General features: G+C 47.9%; 1 protein-coding gene across 1 annotated transcript in view; it reads right to left on the bottom strand.

Annotated features, from left to right (window-relative positions):
- The window catches only part of LOC311103078 (uncharacterized protein), a 65,728-nt gene extending 51,368 nt beyond the window's left edge, over window positions 1-14,360 (bottom strand). The window contains exons 1-2 of the mRNA XM_084144611.1: window positions 14,130-14,360; window positions 1,553-1,762 (exon numbers count right to left, since the gene is read on the bottom strand). Coding sequence (XP_084000737.1) covers window positions 1,553-1,741 — 189 coding nt within the window. The 5' untranslated portion in view covers window positions 1,742-1,762; window positions 14,130-14,360. The remainder of the gene's footprint in view (window positions 1-1,552; window positions 1,763-14,129) is intronic.
- Between the last annotated feature and the right edge of the window lie 562 nt (window positions 14,361-14,922).

Genomic DNA, 14,922 nt, shown 5'->3' with positions numbered 1-14,922 from the left:
TGGCTGACTCCCTGGCCAGCTGGCTGGCTGACTCCCTGCCTGGCTGACTCCCTGGCTGACTGGCTCCCTGACTGGCTGGCTGACTCCCTGGCCAGCTGGCTGGCTGACTCCCTGGCCGGCTGGCTCCCTGGCCGGCTGGCTCCCTGGCTGGCTGGCTGACTCCCTGACTGGCTGGCTCCCTGGCTGGCTGGCTCCCTAGCTAGCTGGCTGGCTGGCTGGCTCCCTGGCTGGCTGGCTCCCTGGCTGGCTCCCTGGCTGGCTGGCTCCCTGGCTGGCTGGCTGGCTCCCTGGCTCCCTAGCTAGCTGACTGGCTGGCTGGCTCCCTGGCTGGCTGGCTGGCTCCCTGACTGGCTGGCTGGCTCCCTGACTGGCTGGCTGGCTCCCTGACTCGCTGGCTGGCTGGCTGGCTGAACACAAAGACTTGAGAGCCTGTATAAAGAGTCAGTCCAGAGTAGAGCCTGTATCCCACTAAAAATAGAGACAAGAGCAAAATAAAACTGAATTCACCTCATATGCCCCTTGAACTTTAGGCTTGTGGTTCTACAGAGTCTAAGGGAAAGACACACTGTGGCTACCTCACTCTGCAGCCTTGTGGTTCTACAGAGTCTAAGGGAAAGACACACTGTGGCTACCTCACTCTGCAGCCTTGTGGTTCTACAGAGTCTAAGGGAAAGACACACTGTGGCTACCTCACTCTGCAGCCTTGTGGTTCTACAGAGTCTAAGGGAAAGACACACTGTGGCTACCTCACTCTGCAGCCTTGTGGTTCTACAGAGTCTAAGGGAAAGACACACTGTGGCTACCTCACTCTGCAGCCTTGTGGTTCTACAGAGTCTAAGGGAAAGACACACTGTGGCTACCTCACTCTGCAGCCTTGTGGTTCTACAGAGTCTAAGGGAAAGACACACTGTGGCTACCTCACTCTGCAGCCTTGTGGTTCTACAGAGTCTAAGGGAAAGACACACTGTGGCTACCTCACTCTGCAGCCTTGTGGTTCTACAGAGTCTAAGGGAAAGACACACTGTGGCTACCTCACTCTGCAGCCTTGTGGTTCTACAGAGTCTAAGGGAAAGACACACTGTGGCTCCCTCACTCTACAGCCCCAGTCTACCCTGAGCTGTGGCTGGTGCAGGGGGCAGTCCCTGCCAGTAAAACACCACCAGCGCTAACACTAACTTAAGGCGGAGAATATCCTGAGTTGCCGGGTTCTGTTCATTAGTGCACACAATAGCAAAGCAAGTGTTTCTTATTGGACACTTTCTGGTAGTCCCTCCTCTGGTAGTCCCTCCTCTGGTAGTCCCTCCTCTGGTAGTCCCTCCTCTGGTAGTCCCTCCTCTGGTAGTCCCTCCTTGTCTTGGTTTGTTTTCTTCTGTTTGGTACCATGTAGCTCAGTTGGTAGAGCGTGGTGTTTGCAACGCCAGGGTTGTGGGTTCGTTTCCCACGGGGGGGCCAGTATGAAAAATGTATGCACTCACTAACTGTAAATCGCTCTGGATAAGAGCGTCTGCTAAATGACTAAAATGTAATGAACAGGCCCGTGTGTAGAGCTTACCCTGCCAGTGAGTCTGTCCTGGTTCTGCAGCAGGGCACGGAGCAGGGCGGGGGTGGAATCCTCCAGGTGCAGGGCCTGGCACAGGTCAGACAGCTCCTCGGGGCACAGCGACCCGGCGCCGCTGGCGTCGAAACTCTCAAACACCTCCTTCAGACGCTCCTCGTACTGATCCTGCTGGCCGTCATCCATCCCATAGGACAGCACCCTGCCCTGGACACACAGGTAAAGATGGAGACAGGGACACGGTGAGGACAGACAGCACCCTGCCCTGGACACACAGGTAAAGATGGAGACAGGGACACGGTGAGGACAGACAGCACCCTGCCCTGGACACACAGGTAAAGATGGAGACAGGGACACGGTGAGGACAGACAGCACCCTGCCCTGGACACACAGGTAAAGATGGAGACAGGGACACGGTGAGGACAGACAGCACCCTGCCCTGGACACACAGGTAAAGATGGAGACAGGGACACGGTGAGGACAGACAGCACCCTGCCCTGGACACACAGGTAAAGATGGAGACAGGGACACGGTGAGGACAGACAGCACCCTGCCCTGGACACAAAAGACTGCTACTACGTTGATCCTATTTCCAGAGCACCTGTAGAATACCTGAAGCACTCTAAACAGCAGCCCCACCAGGTCTAAACAGCAGCCCCACCAGGTCTAAACAGCAGCCCCACCAGGTCTAAACAGCAGCCCCACCAGGTCTAAACAGCAGCCCCACCAGGTCTAAACAGCAGCCCTCACCAGGTCTAAACAGCAGCCCCACCAGGTCTAAACAGCAGCCCCACCAGGTCTAAACAGCAGCCCCACCAGGTCTAAACAGCAGCCCCACCAGGTCTAAACAGCAGCCCCCACCAGGTCTAAACAGCAGCCCCTCCCAGTCTAAACAGCAGCCCCACCAGGTCTAAACAGCAGCCCCACCAGGTCTAAACAGCAGCCCCACCAGGTCTAAACAGCAGCCCCATCAGGTCTAAACAGCAGCCCCACCAGGTCTAAACAGCAGCCCCACCAGGTCTAAACAGCAGCCCCCCCCAGGTCTAAACAGCAGCCCCACCAGGTCTAAACAGCAGCCCTCCCCACCAGGTCTAAACAGCAGCCCTCCCCACCAGGTCTAAACAGCAGCCCTCCCCACCAGGTCTAAACAGCAGCCCCACCAGGTCTAAACAGCAGCCCTCCCCACCAGGTCTAAACAGCAGCCCTCCCCACCAGGTCTAAACAGCAGCCCTCCCCACCAGGTCTAAACAGCAGCCCTCCCCACCAGGTCTAAACAGCAGCCCCACCAGGTCTAAACAGCAGCCCCACCAGGTCTAAACAGCAGCCCCACCAGGTCTAAACAGCAGCCCCACCAGGTCTAAACAGCAGCCCCTCCCAGTCTGTACCTGCTACCGGGAGGTTGATCTATTGCCACTACACACCAGCGTCATCATGTGGTCGAGAGGCAAGTATTTCACTAATCCAAATCAACCTTACTGGATGATAATGAGAAAACCTGGGTTGCAACCCAAATGGCACCCTATTCCCTATATAGTGCACTACTTTTGACCTGGGCCCATAAGTGCACTATATAGGGAATAGGGTGCATTTGTGACGCAGCCCAGGTGGATACAGCACATAGGCTTATACAGCCACGGCAGGGCTGGACTTGGCCGTGTGGCACAGCGACTCCCAGCTGAGCCATGTCATTGAGACGCTTCGTGACACAAGATGCTAAAAAGAAGGACATACATGACCTTTGACCTATGACGACATGCAGTTTGATCCCGCCAAGGAACTTACATTTACAGAATTAATCATTTTGTGTTTGCATCTTGCCTGTATCTGCAAAGTACTAAAAGTTTACAATAAAAGATAAACATAACATCTAGAGTTACAGGGAGCTATTTATTTATAGTTGAAGTCAGAAGTTTACATACACTTAGGTTGCAGTCATTAAAACTCGTTTTTCAACCACTCCACACATTTCTTGTTAAACTATCGTTTTGGCAAGTCGGTTAGGACATCTACTTTGTGCATGACACAAGTAATTTTTCCAACAATTGTTGACAGACAGATTATTTCATTTATAATTCACTGTATCACAATTCCAGTGGGTCAGAAGTTTACATACACTAAAGTTGACTGTGCCTTTAAACAGCTTGGAAAATTCCAGAAAACGATGTCATGGCTTTAGAAGCTTCTGATAGGCTAATTGACATCGTTTGAGTCAATTGGAGGTGTACCTGTGGATGTATTTCAAGTCCTACCTTCAAACTCAGTGCCTCTTTGCTTGACATCATGGGAAAATCAAAAGAAATCATCCAAGACCTCAGAAAAAACATTGTAGACCTCCACAAGTCTGGTTCATCATTGGCAGTAATTTCCAAATGCCTGAAGGTACCACGTTCATCTGTACAAACAATAGTATGCAAGTATAAACACCATGGGACCACGCAGCTGTCATACCGCTCAGGAAGGAGACGCGTTCTGTCTCCTAGAGATGAACGTACTTTGGTGCGAAAAGTGCAAATCAATGCCAAAACAACAGCAAAGGACCTTGTGAAGATGCTGGAGGAAAAGGGTCAAACGAATCCTATATCGACATAACCTGAAAGGCCGCTCAGCAAGGAAGAAGAAGCCACTGCTCCAAAACCGCCATAAAGAAGCCAGACTACGGTTTGCACATTGGGACAAAGATCGTACTTTTTTGAGAAATGTCCTCTGGTCTGATGAAACAAAAATAGAACTGTTTGGCCATAATGACCATCGTTATGTTTGGAGTAAAAAAGGAGGTGAATTACAAGCCGAAGAACACCATCCCAACCGTGAAGAATGGGGGTGGCAGCATAATGCTGTGGGGGTGCTTTGCTGCAGGAGGGTCTGGTGCACTTCACAAAATAGATGGCATCATGAGGAAGGGAAATTATGTGGATAGATTGAAGCAACATCTCAAGACATCAGTCAGGAATTTAAAGCTTGGTCGCAAATGGGTCTTCCAAATGGACAATGACCCCAAGCATACTTCCAAAGTTGTGGCAAAATGGCTTAAGGACAACAAAGTCAAGGTATTGGAGTGGCCATCACAAAGCCCTGACCTCAATCCTATAGAAAATGTGTGGGCAGAACTGAAAAAGCGTGTGCGAGCAAGGAGGCCTACAAACCTGACTCAGTTACACCAGCTCTGTCAGGAGGAATGGGCAAAAATTAACCCAACTTATTGTGGGAAGCTTGTGGAAAGCTACCCGAAACGTTTGACCCAAGTTAAACTATTTAAAGGCAATGCTACCAAATACTAATTGAGTGTATGTAAACTTCTGACCCACTGGGAATGTGATGAAAGAAATAAAAGCTGAAATAAATCATTCTCTCTACTATTATTCTGACATTTCACATTCTTAAAATAAAGTGGTGATCCTAACTGACCTAAAACAGGGAATTTTTACTAGGATTAAATGTCAGGAATTTAAATGTCAGGAATTGTGAAAAACAGAGTTTAAATGTATTTGGCTAAGGTGTATGTAAACTTCCGACTTCAACTGTATATACAAGGGGTACCGGTACCGAATCAATGTGCGGGGGTACAGGTTAGTCGAGGTAATTTGTACATGTAGGTAGGGGTAAAGTGACTATGCATAGATAATAAACAGCGAGTAGCAGCAGTGTAAAAACAAAGGGGGGGGGGGGGGGTCAATGTAAATAGTCTGGGTAGCCATTTCATTAATTGTTCAGCAGTCTTATGGCTTGGGGGTATAAGCTGTTAAGGAGCCCTTTTGACCTAGACTTGGCGCTCTGGTACCGCTTGCCGTGCAGTAGCAGAGAGAACAGTCTATGACTTGGGTGACTGGAGTCTTTGACAATTTTTTGGACCTTCCTCTGGCACCGCCTGGTATATAGGTCCTGGGATGTACGCACTACACTCTGTAGCGCCTTACGGTCGGATGCCGAGCAGTTGCCATACCAGGTGGTGATGTACACTAACAATCAAAACGCAAACAATTGTCACAATTAAGTTATGAAACAAACGGCTTTAATCCGGCCCACAAGATTATTTTGTAAAGTATAAAAATGTGCTGCAATTTGTCAATAAAATAAACTGCTGTTCCAATTGCGTCCACTGGATGGCACAATAGCAATTGTGTTAAGCAAGCAAACTGTTTATACCGGGGCAGAGCAAGTAGGTCAAGCACGTGCAGCCAATGAGCTACTGTTTTGCCCGCGATATTTATTATGGCTTCTACTTTTAACATTATGTGCTTTGGCACCCTCATTGCCCCAATATGTCTCTGTCAAAAAAGAGAAAAGTGGACGCAGAGTGCAGAGTGTTCCAAGAAAAATGGTCATCCTATTTATTCACGGAATTGAATGGGAAAGCTGTATGTTTGGTGTGTTCAGAGCATGTTGCAGTGCTGAAAGAATATAACCTTCGTCGCCACTATGTGAGTCTTCATGCCGACAAATATGACAACTTTCAAGGACAAGGGAGATGAGAGAAGGTGAATGAACTGTTGGCGGGTCTGAAGAAACAGCAGTCTGTTTACTCACAGCCGAGACATCAGTGACGCTGCAGTGAAAGCTAGCTACCTCATTGCTAATGAAATCGCAGTGGCTTCAAAACCATTTAGTGAGGGTGAATTTGTAAAAACATGCATGATGAAGGCAGCGGAGATTGTGTGCCCTGAAAAGCGGCAGGCTTTTGCAAATATCAGCCTGACAAGAAACACAGTTGCAGACAGGATTTCCGATCTTTCAGTGGATTTGGACAGCCAGTTGAAGCAAAAAGTAAGGTCATTCATTGCGTTTTCGGTTGCAATTGATGAAAGCACGGACATTACAGATGTTGCACAACTGGCCATTTTCATCCGCGGAGTTGATGACACATTGACCGTCACCGAGGAGTTCGTGGAGTTGGTGCCGATGACAGATACAACGACAGCAGCTGATATTTTTACCGCACTCGTCGGCGCGCTGGACAGGGTCGGAGTGGACTGGTCCCGCGCTGTCAGCCTGGCTACAGATGGTGCGCCCTCAATGATCTGGAAAAAAGCAGGCGTTGTGACAAAGTTCAGAGAGAAAGTGCAATCTGCAAATGGAGGACGTGATTTTTTGACTTTTCACTGTATTTTGCACCAGGAGGCTTTGTGTTGCAAGTCATTAAATATGGATAACGTCATGAAGGTGGTCATCCAAACTGTTAATTTCATCCGATCCAGAAGCCTGAATCACCGTCAGTTTGACAGCCTTCTCAGAGAGAAAGACCACATCTATGGCCTGCCATACCACACTGAGGTAAGATGGTTAAGCCGAGGTGCTGAGGACCTTGCATTTATGGTGGATGTTACAGAGCACCTGAATAACTTGAACAAACAGCTGCAAGGGCGCAACAAAGTTGTCACGCAGTATTATGACAGCATACGTTCTTTCAAGTTGAAGCTGTCATTGTGGGAGACGCAACTTGCCGGTGGTGATGCAGCTCACTTCCCCTGTCTGAAAAATGTGTGCGCGACCCAACATGTGGCAGACATGAAGCGGTTCAAAGATAAAATAACGGGACTGTTACGGGAGTTTGAGCAACGCCTTCAGATTTTTGGTGAACTGGAGAAAGACTTCAACGTTTTTTGCTCGCCATTCACCGTGAATCCCTCTGATCTGCCCGTCAGCATCCAACTTGAAATAATAGACTTGCAGTGTGACTCGGATTTGAAGGGCAAATTTGCCGCAGCTGGCTTGGACACATTTAATCAGAATCTCTTGCCAGGTTACCCCAACTTGACAGCCCTCGCTGCAAAACTGTTGTGCATGTTTGGAACCACATATCTTTGTGAGCAAGTTCTCTGTAATGAGCATAAATAAAACAAAGCTGCGCTCAAGGCTCACGCACAAGCACTTGAATCACATCCTGAAGTTGGCTGCCACTCAGGATGTGACGCCTGATATTGATGCGCTGGTGAAAGCTAAAAGATGCCAGGTATCAGGAGTCAAATAAACTATGCAACCCCACTTAAAGTGCTACATGAGACACCCTGATATAGTTCTGTGATCTGTGATATACTTCTGTGAATCACTGAGGCATTGTGTGTTTGCGTGTTCTTTGTCCTCAGAACTTTCAAATAACTTGAGGTGTTTTATGATTAATAGTGATGTGCTTTTGGACACACTGTCCTCGGGCTCCAGCTTTATGTTTATATGTTTTTATGTTGATGTGCTATTGTTTTTAATTGATTTTATTTTATTTGTATATTTAACCTATTCTTGACTCTGTGGTTCTTGCACTTGTTTGGGGAACATGATTTCATTATTTTTATCTACATTTCTGCCTGAGAAATGACCCCCTGATATAGTTCTGTGATCTGTGAAACAGTTCTGTTAATCACTGAGGCATTGTGCGTTTGTGTTCTTTTTCTTTAGAATTTTCAAATAAACTTGACGTGTTTTATGATTAATAGTGATGTTGTGCTTGTACTATTTTGGACACACTGTCCTCAGGCTCCAGCTTTATGTTGTATGTTGATCGTATTAAAAACAAAGAAAACAATCTGAAGTTGTTGTTTTTAAGTTATATATACCATGATTTTTCCGGTCCGGCCCACTTGGGAATAGATTTTCCTCCATGTGGCCCCTGAGCTAAAATGAGTTTGACACCCCTGGTGTAGTTATTTCTACATTGCTCTATTGTTCTTTGTGCATCTATCATGTGTTTGGGTCCACATAGCCTGTTTAGTTGTTGACATACAAATAGGCATATTTTCCCCATACTGTGCTATAGCCTAAGTTCTCCTCTTTTCTTTACAGAACCACAATTAGTATCAGAGAGAATGGTGTTGTATGTGTGTGTGGATCTTCATTAAACCTTGAACTGGAACTACTGCTTCCTCGTGTTCTGAACGGACACCCTGTGGTGGTTGCTACCGGCATAAACTCCAGCACCTACGTTTATCCCTTTTTATTGGTCCTTCGAATTCATAAAAACAACCCATATTTTTCATGGTCCTTACGAGCCAGATTCAGTAACTGCCAAAGTTCAAGGATGCCAGTCTCCAGCCAAGATCCTCCACAAGTTGTGGGTTCGTCCCCGCCGTCAGACTCGCCCCCCCCACATCGTCTGGTCGACTATGAGGTAAAGCTACGAGTCAAGGCAGAAACCACACACACACAACAACACACCTCTCCAACGAGGGACCACGAGCAGAGGACGCTGTGAGTGGAATTAATTACTCTCACAACAAGACCAGCAGCAGCTACCCTCCTGTACAAGATGAGAGAGAAACCTGTTCTTCTTCCAGAACAGTCGTAACGTGCCTGAAGCTGATAGGAGAGGAAACTGAGAAGTTGACACGGGAGACACTGGAGCTAATCGGAAGAGCTAAATTAATCCGCTTCAAATGGGTCCCCGACAGTTCAAGTCACTACCCAGGCTGACCCCCAACAGTGAGGATGGAGCCTCACCTTCATCAATGGCCAACTCACCGGCCCCCCATAGCAGGCGCACCTCGACTAGAGATTGTCATCATCAAAGTCAGCCTGAGCGGGCACAGCTGGTGACAACCAGAGATGATAAACTGCAGTCACAAAGGCAGCGTGATAAGCTAGAGCAGCTCATTGAAAACCTTGGGATCAGAGGGCTCTCCTTCTCAGACCAGTCATCCTCACACGTCTCCCGCCTCTTAGCTAAGTTACCACACGACCTAAGAGCCAGCTTCAAGAGATGTGTGAACCCCATCAAGACACCCATTCCAACCCTCCACCTGAAAGAGTGGCTCGAGTACGAGGTGAGTGCAAGTAGATGGCACGCAGTTCAGCAGCGAACAAAGCAGGGACCACCCTAGCTCATGCCGAGATCAGTGTAAAGACAAATCCTTCCCCAAGACCATCACCATCCTCCATGGAGGTGAGCAGAGAGAGGACGAAGTCGAACTCTCTGCAAAGAACCAGTCTCCGGAGGAAAGGTCACGGGAGAAGCCAAAGAAGTATTGTCCGTTCTGAAAACACCACGCAGCATTACATGAATCAATGCAACAACTTTCAGCTCCTTTCCAAAGAACAGAAAGAATCCAGGATCAAGACAAATGAAAGATGTTGGAAAGTGTGGACGCGAACACCAAGCAGCTCAGTGTACTCTCAAGGCCAAGTGCAAGAAGTGCGAGAAGCAGCATCTTGAGATTCTCCACGAGGTCAACACTAGCCCGACTGCTACAAAAGAACGCTAGCACGAACGCTATGAAGACCGCCAGCACAAAAGGCGTCAACAATAGAGCATTTGCCTGGTGAGCTCCACCGCAGAGACCCTCTATGTTCGTCGACCTTCTGGCAGCAGCAAGGTGCTGCTGAAGATGAGTCGAGTCATCTTGCGGAGCGGCAACAAGTCACTTGACACGTACGCCCTGTTGGACGAAGGGTCGGAGCACACTATACTTCTACATGAAGCAGCGAGGCCTCCAAGGAAATCCTGAGGACTTGGCACTTTGTACGGTGCGTCAAGATATCCGAGTCGTCCATGGAGCTTCTGTGTCATTCTCTGTGGCTCCTGTTACTCAACCAAACAGGTCCTTTGACATCCACAGAGCCTTCACAGCTGAAGAGTTGGGCCTTGCACTGCACACCTACCCGGTCGAAGCCCTTAAGAACAGATATCAGCACCTCAAAAAAGGCCTACCCCTTTCAACCGCTGGACCAGGCACTGGACCAGGCTCATCGGATCAGACTATCCCCATCTAAAAATCACCCCAACAGAGCCAGCGCATTTGGGTCCCCCTGGCGGACCTGCCGCCATCGAGACTCCGCTCGGATGGACCCTTCAAGGTCGTTCAAAGTTCCTGCTGCAAAGTCTTGCGCCACAACAGTGCCTTCATATATCCCTTGTCTCTCCATTTGCAGAGCTCTTATAATATAATAATAATAATATGCCATTTAGCAGACGCTTTTATCCAAATTGACTTACAGTCATGCGTGCATACATTTTTGTGTATGGGTGGTCCCGGGGATCGAACCCCACTACCTTGGCGTTACAAGCGCCGTGCTCTACCAGCTGAGCTACAGAGGACCACAACCTCTTCAGCCATGTAGAGAAGCTCTGGCAGTTGGATACACTACCGTACAGGAGTGAGAAGCTCCTCACACGGTCCAGACAAGATGTAGAAGCCATGCATCTACTGGAGGAGAAGACAGTCAGGGTCGAAGTGGACGGGGTTCAAAAAGGTACGCCACTCCCCTTTTGTGGAAGAAGAACCTTCAGAGCTTCCAAGGGAGGAAGGAGGCAGTACTGGCTCATCTGCGAGGGACAAAGAAGAGTCCGTCCAAGGATCCAGAGAAAGCAGCAGTGTACAACGCAGAGATTCACAAGTTGGTGGAGTCCGGCCACGTTAAGAAGGTATCCCCAGTAGCAGTCGAAGAGTACCAAGGTTGGTACATTCCTCATCATATGGTCCATCACAATGGGAAAAACAGAGTCGTCTTCAACTGTTCCTTCAACTACAGGGGCAAGAGCTTGAACGAACAACTCTTTCCCGGACCTACCTTGGGAGCTACTCTGCTTGGAGTCCTTCTCCGTTTCCGGGAACACTCTGTGGCCATCAGCAGTGACATAAAGGGGATGTTCCATCAAGTCCGCCTGCTACCCGAAGACCAGCCCCTTCTCCGGTTTCTGTGGCGAGACCTAAACCGTGATGATTACGCTGATGTCTACGAGTGGCAGGTTCTTCCCCTTGGGACAACATGTAGCCCCTGCTGCGCCATGTTTGCCCTTCATGAGCATGTGTTCGACCACAGTGAGCCCGAAGAAGATGTGCGCTTTTCTATAGAACACTTTATATGTAGACAACTGTCTGCAAAGCCTCCCCTCTGCTGATTACTCTAAATGTAAGAGCCAGTACTGCTGAGGGTGTTTGCTGAGTTACGTCGAAGGTTCTGGATTCTGAGAGGGAGGGCAGCCATTCGCTGTTTTCAGCTTGGCTGCACTGAATGCAGGAAGCGGCCAACCAGATGTGCCTAGGATGGCTGACCTGCCTCCAGCCCGACTACGGCTCCACAAGCCCACATTTTATTCTACAGGCGTGGACTGCTTTGGACCGTATATCATTAAGATTGGCCGAAGAAATGAAAAGAGATGGGGCATCATCTTTAAGGACACGACCACCCGGGCTGTACACGTGGATCTACTGACGAACATGGATTCTGATTCATTCCTAATTCAGATGCTTCGTCGCTCGAAGGGGAAAGCCCTTTGAGATCCTGTCTGATCGAGGAACAAATTTCAAGGGAGGGGAGCGAGAGTTACAGGAGGCCTTCGTGACTCTCAACCCACAGCTCCAGGAACAGTTAGCCAGTCAGAAGATTCGCTTCGCCTTCAACCCACCAAGTGCACCACACTTTGGAGGATGCTGGGAGAGGGAGATCAGATCCATCAAGACTGCCCTGCAAACCACTCTTGGTGCACAGACCATCTCCGAAGAGGTGCTGAGACTGTCCTAATCGAAATAGAAGGGATCTTGAACTCCAAGCCCTTGGGATATGTGTCGTCGGCCATTGCGGATCCGGATCCAGTCACTCCTCTCTCTTCTCATGGGTGCGGCCAGACTCGTCACTACCACAGGTGGTCTACCCAGAGTCTGAACTGCTCAGTCGCAAAACATGGAGACACAGCCAGGTTATAGCCAACCATTTCTGGCACTGCTTCACACGGAACTACATACCTGCACTTCAAGGCCGCCATAAGTGGCACAAGGATAAAGAAGACCTTATAGTTGGGACTGTTGTGATGATCCGTCTGGCCACTCTATCCTAAAGGCCTAATTGGTGGAGTGCTGCAGAGATGGTTGTCCTTCCGGAAGGTTCTCCCATCTCCACAGAGGAACTTTGGAGCTCTGTCAGAGTGACCATCAGGTTTTTGGTCACCTCCCTGACCAAGGCCCTTCTCCCCCGATTGCTCAGTTTGGCCGGGCGGCCAGCTCTAGTAAGAGTCTTGGTGGTTCCAAACTTCTTTAATTTAAGAGAGTGGGGGCTTCTGGCAAGTTGGAACTTTCAAGTCAGTTATCCCTGGAGCAGACGGGAAAGTGAGGACAGCAGAGATCCAAGTCAAGGACAGAACCTACGTCAGGCCTGCTGCTCGACTCATCCAGCTGCCCGCCCTTCCTCAAGAAGCTACGGACCCTTATCTGGCTTGTCTGTTGAAGCAAATATGTACAACACATTTGGGGGCGGTTGTAAAAAAAACGGCCAGCTCATCTCCTTTCCAAGACCCCAACTTTCTTTTGGTTTTCCTATTGGAATAATGTCACGCCAATCATCATAATTTTATTAGCCAATCAGCAGCCTTTTTCCCGGACTTAGGGTAATAACCAATCAGGCAGGGCCTCAGGCAGGCAGGGCCTCATGCAGTCTGTAGTTTCCATTCTGATGACCAACCTGTTTTTCTCTCCTGCTTATACTACCTCCTTAGAAGAAATTGCTTTTCTTTCTGTTGTTTATTGTGCATGCAGCTAAATGTATGTGCCAAAATCCTGATGTCTTGTTGTTTGGAGCTAAATTGTGTCTGTTGTAAATATGTACCATTTGTGTTAAGCTAGCTTGCGTACTCCCGCTAGCATTAGCATTGTTATCCGGGATGCATGACTATTTAGCATGCGTATTAGCGTTTGTTAGCATTTGTCTGTGGTGCTAGGCTATTTTCGGTTGTAGATCGCTCATGCTTATGTTGTTTTATAATGTGTAGTTATTTCTATAATATAATAATATGCCATTTAGCAGACGTTTTTATCCAAAGCGACTTAGTCATGTGCGCATACATTTTTACGTATGGGTGGTCCCGGGGATCGAACCCACTACCCTGGCGTTACAAGCGCCATGCTCTACCAATTGAGCTACAGAGGACCACATTGCTCTATTGTTCTTTGTGCATCTATCATGTGTTTGGGTCCACATAGCCTGTTTAGTTGTTGACATGCAAATAGGCATATTTTTCCCATACTGTGCTATAGCCTAAGTTCTCCTCTTTTCTTTACAGAACCACAATTAGTATCAGAGAGAATGGTGTTGTATGTGTGAGTGGATCTTCATTAAACCTTAACTGGAACTACTGCTTCCTCGTGTTCTGAACGGACACCCTGTGGTGGTTGCTACCGGCATAAACTCCAGCACCTACGTATTTTTATCCCTTTTTATTGGTCCTTCGAATTCATAAAAACAACCCATATTTTTCACAGTGACTCGGTTTTAGTAACATGTTGCAACAAAGTAACCAGACTCAATTCTACTTGTTACCTTGTTGAAACGTGACGATTGGGAACATCGATACATTGTAACGAGGTACGCACAACTGGGAGCATTTCTGTCATACTTTTTGTGATGATAATGCTTTGAAAAAGTGTAACGGTCTAGTAACGTCGATTTGCAGGCAAGGAAAATAGGGTTGAAGAAAGCGAAAGACTCAGGGCGTTGCATGAAGAACATGTTGAAATGTCGTCGGCCGGGGGTAAGAACTAAACCACACCGTTTAATTTGTATTAGCTTTTTGGGATCGTAGCCTACAAGCCTGGTAGGTAATGAAGTAAGTTGACATGTTTTAAAATAATAAATATGTACAAAAATTCTACAAACTTACCCAGAGCAACTCCACTGACTCTCTGGTCGTGTTTTAGGGAGACCGCTACAAAAGTTTCACAACGGTCCGTCCGATTTTGTCTCAAATAAACCCTTCCGAAACATGATGATTAAACGTCTTGTTTGGGGGTGGCGTATCACTGTTAGTCTACTTTATTACATTCCATTGTCAAACGGTTTGTTCTTGTTCAGTACGCTAAAATGCATTCTACGTCCTGCTGCATCTCCTTTCGGATTTGAACCGCTCTTCAGGGAGGAAGGGGTGGTGACGCGTTGAAACGCTCTCCAGTCGTACGGATGCAGTCTCTGGTAAAATCTAAATTCGCACGGATTCAGTCATTGGGAGAATCTCAATTGCTCACTCTTCGCGTCCTCTCAATTAAATTCTAAGGGCTTTATTGGCATGGGAAACATGTTTACGTTGCCAAAAACCCGTGAAAGAGATAATAAACAAAGTGAAAAAAAATCTTAAAAAATTAACAGTAAACATTATACTCACAAAAGTTTCAATGGAATAGAGACATTTCAAATGTTAAATTATGGGGGGGGGGGGAATAATATATGCACTCACTAAATATGTCCCGCACCTCTGTAATGGTGTGTAAATAGGTCCCACCCCTCTGACCTTCTCCTCCAATGGGTTTTGAGAAGGAGGCGAGGAGAGAGTATGCGAGGAGCAACGGCGCACCAGCCCAAGTATCCAAGTATGGGCGCCGGCGTCCATATGATATTCAAAAATTCCTCTTCAAGGCCAATGCATCAGTTTAAAACTGTAATTGTTTCTAAATAGCTTT

This window comes from Coregonus lavaretus, assembly GCF_964263955.1.
Source record: "Coregonus lavaretus genome assembly, chromosome: 27".
Classification (NCBI taxonomy): Eukaryota; Metazoa; Chordata; class Actinopteri; order Salmoniformes; family Salmonidae; genus Coregonus; species Coregonus lavaretus.
This window is presented reverse-complemented; position numbering and strand designations above follow the sequence as displayed.